This window comes from Thalassophryne amazonica, chromosome 1 (genome assembly GCF_902500255.1).
Source record: "Thalassophryne amazonica chromosome 1, fThaAma1.1, whole genome shotgun sequence".
NCBI lineage: Eukaryota > Metazoa > Chordata > Actinopteri > Batrachoidiformes > Batrachoididae > Thalassophryne > Thalassophryne amazonica.
Genome location: NC_047103.1, coordinates 16,404,797 through 16,417,428, shown reverse-complemented (window position 1 = coordinate 16,417,428; position 12,632 = coordinate 16,404,797). Strand labels below are relative to the sequence as shown.

General features: G+C 40.5%; 1 protein-coding gene across 5 annotated transcripts in view; it reads left to right on the top strand.

Annotated features, from left to right (window-relative positions):
- LOC117506635 (rho GTPase-activating protein 21-A-like) overlaps nt 1–12,632 on the top strand; it is a 185,620-nt gene that overhangs the window by 92,257 nt on the left and 80,731 nt on the right. For 3 of the 5 annotated variants that reach the window (XM_034166170.1, XM_034166177.1, XM_034166162.1), the window contains exon 1: nt 8,318–8,707. The exons of the other annotated variants lie outside the window; for them this stretch is intronic. In XM_034166170.1, coding sequence (XP_034022061.1) covers nt 8,396–8,707 — 312 coding nt within the window. In that variant the 5' untranslated portion in view covers nt 8,318–8,395. Of the gene's footprint in view, nt 1–8,317; nt 8,708–12,632 lie in introns of those variants that run through there. 5 annotated transcript variants of the gene reach the window in all.

The following is a 12,632-nucleotide window of genomic DNA, read 5'->3' as shown; positions in this document are numbered from 1 at the left end:
GTCCCATCTCGAGCATGCCCAGAGAGTTTTGAACATTTGCATCACACTTGGGGTCATTGGCCGTTTCTGACCAACTGTGTCAACTTCTGCAGATGGCTGTCAGAACATTTTGGAACTGAAATCCAACACTTTTCGGATGTGCACGATTCATAATTTCAATGCCATTCTGCGTGATTCTGGCTATGTGTGACGGGGTATAAAGGCCATTATCTGAAAATGACCTACATTGTGATTCGTACACTTTTAGCTCCAGATGGACAGAGATGGCAATTTTGCAGTTGTAATACAAGGTGAAGTACAATGATATACAGTGTTTTTGGTAATACTGATTCAGTGCATTCATTAAAGCAGATCACTGTATCCAGTAGAGGTAAAAAAAAAAAAAAGGCCAACAGTTCGCTAAGTTTCTTGGACTTTTGTTCTTCAATTTTTGAAGATTTTTTATTATTACGAGTGTCTTTTCCCACTCAATGTGAAGATGATCCAGTGAAAACCTTTGTAGAGATGGCCTTCCTTTCACCATGGTCTCCCTGGTGCCTACATTATTCTATATGTCTATAACTTTATGAGAAACCACAGCACCTTGGGGGAAACTAACGCAGACATGCAGAGTGCAGTCAGCTTGTAAACTATGTTGTATTTGAGCCGGGAGCCTTCTTGTTATGAGGCTACAGTCCTAAATGCTGCATTATTGTCGTTGTGTATTGTTGAACAGTTTTGTCTGACAGAAGGGCATTTACATCACCTTTTCATCTGTTTGTCCACGTGATGATATAAATTCTGTTCATCATTTTGCTGTCAGTGCTTTCTCTTGAGATGGACCACACTCATATTGAAGATTGGTCACGTTGACCTACTTTTACTGGGGACATACGTCAAGTTGGCCATTAACAAAGTTTCACAGCATCACCTGAACACACCATGAGATGTTAATCATTTTGCCATCAGTGGTTTCATCTTTGGGTGGACTAGAAGCCTGTTGAAGGTTGTCGACCTTCACCTTCCTTTATGGGAAAATAGATTTACACCATTCCACGTGTACTAAATTCTAAAGTACAATGTTTTTTATACCATTGTCTTCAAATCCAACAACTTAAAAAAATGAAGTATTTTAACCCTCTGGGGCCGACGCCGTCGTATACTACGGCTAAGACCAAGCTTTACTAAATTATAAATAACTTTTTAATGATATGAGATAGAAACTTACTTTTTTTGCTGAAAAGTTAACTCCGTGGACTTTCGAACCAGCCATCGGCCATCTTTGTACTCATAGAAGCTGTGTGATGACGTGCAAAATGTGAGTGTCCAATTGGAATTGGTTCACCGTCACATGGTTTTCCAAAATCCAATCGTAGGGCAGATTTACCTCACGTGAAAAGCCAAAGATCGTTTTCAGGAGTGATATGTTACTAGTTGGCCCGTTTGAATAGCCCCCTGGGTGCTCCAATGAGTACATACTATTTCAATGCGCCCTGCGCCATTACGCATAGCGAAAGTGAAAGCAGGAGCAGACAGAGAGCCTCTGATGACAATCTCATGTGCTCAAACAAAGAGTGTGTAACTATCAGGATTGCTCCAGTAGTTTGCATGTGAATGTTACTGGATAACTCTGTTGCTTTCTCTTCGTAAATCACTGTTTACCATATCAAAATAACAAAACGCATAGACCATTTTGTATATATTGTTCAAAATGTGCATTTCTGTTGTATAGTCTTTCACACAAGACCTCAAATTGCCTTTATAAAATGTCAAAACAGTTGTTTATTATAGTTTGCTCTGTTTTGAATAAATGTGTGTGGAAAATTATTTTTCGCTTTATTCTTTCCTTGCCTATTTTTGATTGTAAACCTTTATTACACTTATAAAACACAACAAAAACATATATATTCTGAAAGCGCAGGTTGTCCTGAAAAAAAGAGACATAAAACTTGATTGTGGGATGCAGAGAGAGCTGTTAACAGCAATAATAAAACATTTATGCCAGGCGAGTGAACTGTCCAAAAAATGCCCTCGGACCCCAGAGGGTTAATGTCGTATTATCAGCGTTGTCTGATGGCTTGATTGCCTCTTATGGTCAGTTTGAGGTGGTTATCTGTTCCTATAACAAGGTTAATCTGCTTTCCTGTTTGCCAGGTTTTTGCAGGGAAACCCTTTACTTCCCCGGGGTTGGTAGGGTTGGTTCTTCTCTGTACCCCCCGAGAGCCGCGTGAAGAAGGGCTTTGTGGGTACACTGGGCTATGGACACATAGTAGGGGCGGTCTGTTCCCTGGCTCATTAGCCAGCCCTTTGTTACAGTAAGCCATACCTCCCCAAGCCCAGATGCAGCATGTCCAGATTAGATCTTACATCCGCCAAGAGTCTTGAAAAGCCACCCTGAATTGAGACTAATCCTCCTGCAAGACTTTCTCTTTTCTTCTCGCTGTCTGTAGAGCACTCACACACACACACACACACACACACACACACACACACACACACACACACACACACACACACACACACACACACACACACACACACACACACACAAATTACTTATAGGGTTTTTTTCCAAGCCAAGTTGGTGCCTTTTTGTTTTTTAATCCCCGTCCAGCGATCCTGTCAGCTGCTTTCAGATCGTGAGTCTTTTCTACATTGTTACACAAATCAGACCTGCAGTTAATCAGATAATAAATCTTGGATTCCAAGATGTTTGTACATTAAAACTGAACAGCGTTCTGAAACAACCTGTTTTTCATTGTGTTTTGTTCTCCGTAAACATAAACATCCAAAACCAGTTTCACAGCTCAACACAACTGTTGGCTGTTTGGTTTTGGATTTTGTGCATTTATGTGTGCTGAGTGTTGGCTGAGTGCTTCTAATGTAAATATAAAAGACTGAAGAACAACTTTGCTCTAATTAGTTTTGAGCCTTTAGCCTTTCCAAATCCATAAATAGGACTTGTGCCTGTTCTGGTGTTTTAGCTTAAAAACAGTCTTAACATTTCCACACTGCTGTCTCAAATAGCTGTCGATTTCTTCATCGTTGCCTTTATTTTGCCACAGTCGTAGTCCGGATGTTGTTGTTGGCCCTGAATATCATGTTGTGTGAACCCACTGAAACCACAGCCCAAATTTCCAGCAAGGGGACTCTAATTCCAAGTTTCGACTGTGTACCGTGTTGGGTCCCACCATGAGCGGTAACAAAACAAAGAGAGACGAGGAGAGCTACAAACACCTCTCAAATGTTACAACACATAGATCATCATCAGAGTGCAGCTTTAAACACCCAGTCGTAGAATTTCACAGGAGTACATGTTCAATCACAAGTTAATTTTACCAGCTGGCACTGAGAAAATGTGTTTCCGTTGCTCTTTTGGAAGGACTTGTAATTTATACCTTCATGTAGTCTTGTAAATTCCTTCAACACATTTTTCATGCCAGTGTTCAGGCGTCATTGAGTAACAGTAAGACAAGTATGACTATGAAGTTGCCATGCTTAAACAGTAAATACAGTACCCAACCCAATGGACCTATTAGTTTGCAAAATTGCGGGCTTTAATGCTCAATTTAGATGTTTTGGTCACAACTAACATTTTTTGTCATTGTGGTTTACATTTATGTTATTGACTTTATTAAACACCATTGGGAACATGACCGAGGGCTAAAAGTGTGTGAATGCATGCACAAATTCAACAAAAATATTAATGGGAACATACTGTTTAAACAGATGTCCTAAAACAGAGAACAAGTTATCCTAAAGAGTTTGAGGTGCATCCTTGCTATCAGAATTAAAACAAACAAACAAACCCCTCTACACTGGATAAATGCTGCCGTTCTAAGTGGTACTCTCACTGGATGTAAAATATGAAAAAGTGTGAGTCATCATGGGAACCTGTGCATGCTTCACATATGGTTTTACACTTAAACATTGAAGCGGTAAGTCCTATACAGGCGCTGAAGCCTATTAAGCCTGTGCTTATCCCTCTGATACGGTAGTGTGAAGAGGATGAGAGTGTACAACGTGCCCTGGGCACAGTGCCAGTCCATCACAGGTTACGTCCTCGTCCAAGGCTGTAAAGGGTTTGGATTGAATTATGGTTTTTAGTCAATGATAGGATCAATTTTCATGTCAGCAAAAAAAGAAGAAACATTTGCCCATGGTTGTGAGTGAAAACAAGGTCTCCAATTATATCTAAAATAATATTTTAAAATCTAATTCTTAATTGTTGTATTAAATTTCAAGATGAACAGTATGTGTTAATAATAAAAAAAATTGCCTTTGTCAGAATAATAAAAAATAGTGAAAAAGTTCATAGCTTTAAATTATTGTTCAACAAGATGAGGATGTCTGTATTGTCTGGTCAGAGGGTAATCACCATGCCAGTTATGTTGCACTTTCATGATATTGTCTTTGTCCCCCTAAACAGGCACAAAAGCCAGGAAAAGCCTTTTTGTTTGTTTGTTTGTTTTGGTTTTCATTTTCCTGAAACTCTGTATTATTATTTACACAGTTAGGTTACTACTTGAAAGCAAGTCACTGTGACAGCAGATCTGTATTTCATACTGTTATTGAAACTTTATAATCTGTGGTTCACGTTTGTCGAACTGTTTGCGGCTGTCGATATGGATCAGGAATCAACTATAGACGGTAGCCATTGACAGATGGGCAGATGAGGGCAGTGCAGACGAAGTATCTTGTCCTTGATCATAGATGGGTAGCCTCAACCAGACACCAGGAACTGAACTCCACTTTATATAGCAACTTGCTTTTCAGTAATTAAATGTGGAAACAAAAATAAATAAACTGAATTATGATCTCATAGTGAACACAGGTGGCAGACACATGCTTTAATTGTCTATGGGTACTATGGCAACGCTATTAAAGAGCTAAAAGCTTTCTGTGAAAGCAACATGACATCGGAATGATGATCATGTCACAAAAGTTTTTTTTTTTAATTTAATGTGGAAACAAATCAGATCTGACCTTGAAAGACCCAAAGTCTGATTTCTAATTTCAGAAGTCATGTGAAAAGGCTGATTTAACTCCACGCACACACACACACAAACACACACACACACACACACACACACACACACACACACACAGTCACACCAACATTGTTGTGGTCTGGAATGTTGCCATGACAACAGCATAATATTTCGGGGCGACATGTTTAGTTTTTGTGAGTGTGCATGGCACCAAACACACTTCCTAGCCAACAGCAATTCTTCTCATCTTTCCTTCCAAAGTGACTTTTTCTTATCACATGTTTTAGATTTAAAGGAACCAAGAGTCATATAAGATGTGGTTTGAAGTCATGTAACAGTCTGAAATGTGTTAGTCGAGGTACAAAAAAAAAAGATCTATTTTGGCTGAAAACAGTGCTCCAGGGGTAATGCGTACTCATAATGCTTTTTAAAATGAAAAAAATGCCAACAATACACACTCCTGTCACGATATAAAATTAGGTATGTGATAGACAATATGATACCGGTTCATAACCCTGTTAGCAAGACTCATTTTTGTTTTGTCTTCCCAAAGTCAAGTGTCTCAATGTGTTGTTTGGCTTCTTCTATTTCTATTGTCTTTTCCATACAGCATACCACATGCTATATTGAGCTGGGTCAATGTGGTAACAAGATGCTCATAACCAAATGCTGAGAATGGAACATTCCACAACTGGGTTCTTGCTGTTGTTTTCGAGGCTGCTGTCTCAAATGGCAAATATTCCTCACAATCAAAATAGGCTGGTATTTATATTTTCACCATTTTGCAGATACTCTCATTCAGAGTGTCTTACAATACAAACCAATGGCTCCATATTTGCTGTTTTTGGAAGTGAGTGATGGAGACATACAGTGGTATTAAATAATGCAAACGGGCATAGCTGTACCCGTTGTCCTTTGAATCTACTTTGAAGATTTAAGGGAGTATCAAATGGTATTTTGGAGATGGCACTTTGGAGAGAATGTCTTTTAATGCTAGTTCATGAATTTGCACCGATCTGATATACTGGAGGAATTCATGCAAATATTTCATGCTTGGTGCAGTTTAGATGAACAAAAATCTATATGCGTCAATGCACTGTTACAATCCATCTTACTGCTGGCCTTTTGAGAACATCAATATTGTCCAAATTATAGCAATGGCTAACACAGATTAATACAATTATATAAATTTCTGTCCTGCCCTGTGGAAGACCAAATCATAAATACAGTACATTCTGTTGAGGTATATTATTCAGAGGGTACTCAAGCTAGCCATCTATCTTAGGACATTCAGTATAATGGTTGCCGAGCCAGATGGCTTGGCTAGTTAACCAGAATGTAACTGCATGTAAAACAGACTTGTGATGGTTTTGATTGAGTTGGCAGAAGGGCTGGGCGATAAGCTTTGGACATTTATACTCAGTCTTGACCAATCTAATAGTCTAGTTATTGCTTTGTTTTAGTTTTCTTGTTCATTAAAAGTGTATGACCATATCATACTGCAAAGTGTTGGTGGAAAAAGACACAGAGAGGGAGAGTTAACCTAGCGAATGGCACGATAAGTGACTGTGAAAGTGAACACACGTCATGCTTTAAAACTGAGGAAATTGTCCACATAAAATGCTGTCGAACCAAGGGTTATAGTAGTTAGTTAGGCAGTGAACCAATGGGTAATTAGATGGTAACAGAATTATACTTCTGTTATACTTTCACTCGCCTGGCATAAATGTTTTATTATTGCTGTTAATTATTCCTGCATCCCACAATCAAGTTTTATGTCTCATTTTTTTCAGAACAACCTGTACTTTCAAAATATATATGCTATAGTTGTGTTTTATAAGTGTAATAAAGGTTTACAATCAGAAATAAGAAAGGAAAAAGTAAAGCGGAAATAATTTTCCACACACATTTATTCAAAACACACAGCAAACTATAATAAACTAGTAACACATCACTCCTAAACACAATCTTTGGTGTGTCACGTGAGTTGAATCAGCACTACGATTGGATTTTGGAAAACCATATGACAGTGAACCAATTTCGATTGGACACTCACATTGCTCACGTCATCACACAGCTTCTATGAGGAGTACAAAGATGGTGGATGGTGGCTCGAAAGTCTGCAGAGTTAACTTTTCAGCAAAAAAAGTAAGTTTCTATCTCATATCATTAAAAAGTTATTTATAATTTAGTAAAGCTTGGTCTCAGGCGTCATATACGACAGCGTCGGCTCCACAGGGTTAAACCCTTAGATCTTCAGCAAATGTATTATGTATTGTAGAGAAATTGCATGAACTACATAAGTTTTTTTATTTTCTAATAAGTTTATTCAGTGAGGAGAAACAAATGCTAAATTATTGTTGTGTCGTAACTTAATTTTTGTTCAGCCTTTGTGACCCGTCTTCATGAAGTTAGATGCAAAAATGTTGAAATTGGCCCTATCTTGCAATGATAACGAAACCTTAAAAAAATGACTGGATCCAGATCGTGTTCCGGATCATTACCAAAATTTAATGACTTCTAAGTTGGGTCAAGATACACCCCTGGTAAAAATTTCATTGAAATCCGTTGAGGATTTTTTGAGTAATCCTGCTAACCATCCAACAAACAAACGGATGCGACCAAAAACATAATCTCCTCGGCGGAGGAGATCTTTGGAGCTTTATATCCATGATTTGTCTCCTTTTTCTGTCCAGTTCTTTGTTTTTTCCAAATGAGCTGCAGTCATGCATGGGCTGGTGGATTCTGTGAACCTTTCTGGGTCTTCCAGATTTCACAGAGCTCAAATGCTTCCTTATCTGCAGCTGCTTCACTTGACTTATTCCATATAGGCTCTAAAAACAATCCAAGTTATTCTTGTCCTCAGGCCGATAGCGATTGTGTACTGTTTACTCAAACAGTATGAATGTTCCTTCTGCTTGTTTGTTTGCGCTTATGATTCATTAATGGGGTTTGACACGTGAGTCTGTTGGTGTCCCCGAGCACTGCACTTTAAAACATTTACAGCATTGGCAGTGGAAGAGGTGAAAGCAATGGAATAGACAAGAAGAGGAGAGAATTCACTTTAGGCTGGTGTGTGTGTGTGTTTGCGCACATGCTTCAGAGTTTTGTGTGGCGAGTGGGTGGGTGCGTCAGTCCATCCTGGGCTCTCTGCAGTGCACTCAGCCACTGTGCTGTTCTCTCGGCTGAGTGGAAACATCATGTGTCTGTGGGACGCCCAGAGGAACAGTCCTGTTTCTCCAAGTCGAAACCAGATCAGACAGTAAACGTCCGAGGGACACTGAGAGGGAGCAGAATGGTCTTCACCAGAAACTGGGAGTAGGCTATCCAGAAGAAACTGAATTTTAAAAGTGCAGTCTTCTTAAGGATAGGGGTCAACTGTTGTGCCATCCATCTGGTCTGACCACCTCAGATCTGGCTATGCCATGCTTGCCCAGAGGAACGGGCTGCCTCCTGGCTGTGTGCCGGTTCCTCTGAAGGATTGCCCTGACTTGCGGGATGTGGATGTAAGTGCTGAAGGGTGCTGCTCCATCACTGCTTCACCATCATCTGGAAGTTGTCCCTGGGCTCGTCTGGCTGGGGTGGATGGCTGCTTGTCTGAACCGTACTGTCTTTGGTTCCAGCTTTTGGCTCGAGCCTATTGGGGTGAAGTGGAACTGGGGCTCACCAGCCCAAACCGCAACGTGTCCTGGGCCAAGCTCCGAGAAGCCTCTCGGAAAAACTGCATCCGATCGAGGGTAAGGCTTAAGTACTGTGGAGATCTGTGGGGTTTGACACTTTGATGTGGCATGAGTTGGGAAGTTTTTAAAGGATAGATATACATTCAGGATATGTAGGAATGTCCTGACCCGCTGAAATATGCCTTTAGGTGACATCAGCGGCTTATACATTGGTTTACTTAGGAAGTGTTTTTGGAGGGGGGTGGGGGGGGTGAGGGGCGGCTACACTCTGTTGTGTGAGGAATTTTGCGTGCGTCACCCTGCTCTCCTGCAGCGGGGTAGTCCTGTTTCCCTGACCGATATTTTTTGTAACGTGAGTGCTTCTTTGTGCATGGAGGGGTTTTAGGTTTTGTTTATAGCTGGTGCCAGTGGTGTTGTCTGAAAGGCAGTAATCTTTAACTTTTTAGAGGACAATAGCCTTTTTTCCTTCAGTGGTGAGTGTGTGGTGATATATGCAGTAAATCACCTCCTGTTCCCCAGACTTTCTACTTATCAAATGTCAGCCGCAGATATTCTATAGTTTCTGTGTCGTGTGGAGTCAGCTTTATTAGAATGAACTCAGCCATTGTTCAGGATAGGAGGAAAGTGGCGAACTGAAGGCATATTTTTTTGTAATAAAATGAATGAGTAGTGCAAAAGTCTGTGGTCAGAGAGGGAAAGATGTATGGAGAGAAAACGAGTGTAGGAACAGGAGCAGCAGACGGATGAGGTTGGCCCTCCAGCAGTAAATCATGACTCATCTGTCGAGAAAAAGTCAGTCTCTACATCAAGTCTTTCAAACTTTTAATCTCATATATGTAAACAAACAGCAACATGCATGAAAATTTCATCCCTCTGCACCTCTGTATGCATACAATCCACGCCGAAAGGATTGAATGAATTTATCGAAGAATTGCTCGATCCATGGCGTGATACGTAATGCCGTTGTGTGCACAGATAGTATTAATGGCATCAAGAAACATGCTAGAATCACCATCTTTATTCTACAGAAGGGATAGCAAATATAGATTTAAAATTATATCACAATATTTCATAGTATTTTTTGCATGAATGGCAATATGAAAATAGCACCATTCATTGTACTCACCTTTGGCAAAGTCTCCAGGACATCCTTATAAAGAATTTGTGTGAGGTGGCGATGCATGTTTCCGTTGTTAAATCCTTGAATGAGAGCAGCTGAAAGAAAAAGCTGCATGCCATTAAAGGACCAGATGTCCAAGGTACACACAGGAAGGTGTCCACAGCACACCCACCAAGCCCTGCACTGGCAGCTGGGGTGCAGCAAAAGAAAAACATTGTATTGCATGCTTTCGTGCACACATGACACGCATGGGATAAATAATTAAATATTTCTGCCAGTACATACACCCAAGACATTCATCCCTCTGCATGCAAGTATGTCTCTGAGCAAGCAAACTCTAGTCTGGGCTCAATAAATGTAATTTGATGTTTGTTGTTAGCTGCATAAATAAATAATAGTGTCACTTTCACTTTATGGCACATTATGGATGCTCAACTTGGCACAGTGCACAAATTAATTAAATGTTAGAAATAATTAATGAAATCATGTAAATAATTGTATGTTGTGCACATACAGTAGCATTTAGAGTGCACTATACAGGAAAATGTGGCATCATGGTTTATGTTCTCCTCTCTGTCACTCTGGAGCTCTGCATGGATCACAGACAGGACCAATGTGATCCACAGCTCCCTCCTCCTTTGCAGCATAGAGCAGACTGTGGGGCCAAATACTGTTGCACCGTCATCCTGTAGTTCTTCTGCAGTACACTTCTATGTTACACTGATGTGTCTATGATACGACAGTATCACATTGATCAATATGAATGAATAATGACAGAGTATGTATAATAAAATTATAGCTTTCTTACTGTTTCAGCTGCATTTACGAGTAACAGATTCTGCAGCTTCTTGAAGTGCTGTCAGTTTTTATTCAGGCAAACCGAACCTCACATATACCGTAATGTGTCATTTCTGAAATTTTTATTAATATCCCGATTCCACCAAGCACCGTTCCTTCCTGTTTCAACTTGTTTCATCCTGAATAGCAAATTGGGGGAAGCATTGCAGTAACTCCTTGATCCATCCATCAAAACACAGTAGTTTTGGCCATCATTGGTACCAGCTTTGAAATCAGTGTGAAATTTTTGAGCTGCTCTAAAAATTTTATCCCAATTCGCCAAATTGGTGACATTACATGGTCACATCCGGGTATTTGTAGGCTTAACAGCTTCAGTCATGTTCAGATATGTTTAAACGGGGCAGTCCTAGTGAGTACAGTTTGACTGTGCTCCATCGGGGTAAAAATTTGAAGCAAAAGCAGCATTTGTTGTGGTTCTAGCTGGGAATGGAGCTGGGCACAGCTTTACTTTTGTGTTCGTGTGGGTTGCCAGGTCTGCACTTTATAAGCCAGCAGTGATAGAGTGATAGGAGGCATGCTGGAGTAAAGTGTTTCATCCTGTTTTTGTACTTTTTCTGGATTGTGGGGGATCATAATAGAACGGTGCCCTGTGGAATAGGAGCGTACGGTTGTTGCACCACTTAAAGTAACCTGAACACTGAAATCACCAACCTGCTCTGTGTTCAGCAGCACCTGCCTTCGCCACATGCAGATTAGGTACCAGACTTGCTTCAGCTTGGTAAGAACTTTGTAAAAACCTTGTAACTGTTAGAATGGCCTAAGCAGTGGGTCACCCCTCTGAGTCTGGTCTGCTTGAGGTTTCTTCCTCAATATCATTAGAGGATGTTTTTCCTTACCACTGTCTCCTCTGTGCTCGCTCTAGGGGTTGGTAAGGTTAGACCTTACTCGTGTGAAGCGCCTTCAGGCAGGCTTGTTGTGATTTGGAGCTGTATAAATGAAATAAAATGAAACTGAATTTAAATTGCTTCCACATATGATCACTGTGTGCGTTCTGGTAACATAAATCTTAATGTCACTTTTGAGGTTTGTAATTTGCTGAATTCTTAGTTTAAAGTCTGTTGTCGCTACATGAAAATGTTTTTGAGTTTGAGTACACACGTATGTGCATACGTCAGCCATGGAACATTTGTGTGAAATGCTTTAGTCATTGCATAATACAAAACTGAAATTCAAGTTTGAAATCAAAGCATACTGCTGAGATGAGAACCCCGTGAGGCTCGCTCTGCTCTTGACTTCTCCCAGCTCCATTGTGGACTGTGGCTTACTTCCAGGCCCACACCACTGGGTATTGGTGGTGATTTCACCAGTCACACCATTAAGCCCACACCCAGCCCACTCTCCTGAGGCCTCAACATCTGCTGCTCCTTGGCAGGCAGAGGAGCAGTGTAAATACAGACCCTAGCAGTAGGAGGAGAGAGAGTGCTGACCGATGGAGGGATGTCTTTGTTTTGGATTCATATTGAATATGTATTTTGGTTGGAGAAGAGTCCATAGAGAGATTTGTGTTTAATCTGAACTTCTCTTTGCCTGGAGCCATTGTGGAAGTGCAAGCAATAACCTGGAGTGCATTGGGTCATGAACTTTGGGTGATGTGTTCACACACAGAAGTGTTTCCATCTCAGGGTATCCAGACTCACAGGATGATGATCATCGATGTCCAGAAAGAACTCTGAGTCAAACCTCTACTCCTTCATGGAGAGTAGAGTCAGTCGAGGTGGTTCAAGTGTCTAGGATGCCTCCCAGGCACCCTTTGGAGGATTTTCTGGCATGAACGTTAGGTGATGCATTCATGAACAGGATTAGGGGCATTGATGTCCTGAAAGAACTATATTATTAGATTATTTCATTATCAAATCCCTTCTTGTCAATATTATCTCTTTTTTTGTTCTCAGGCTGTGGTAAGGTCCTTGATATTGGAACTTTTGCACTACTGAACAGTCTTGGACATGAACATAAAAATAGTTTACTCTGAAGAAAGTGATAATAATTTGTAATTTGGGCATC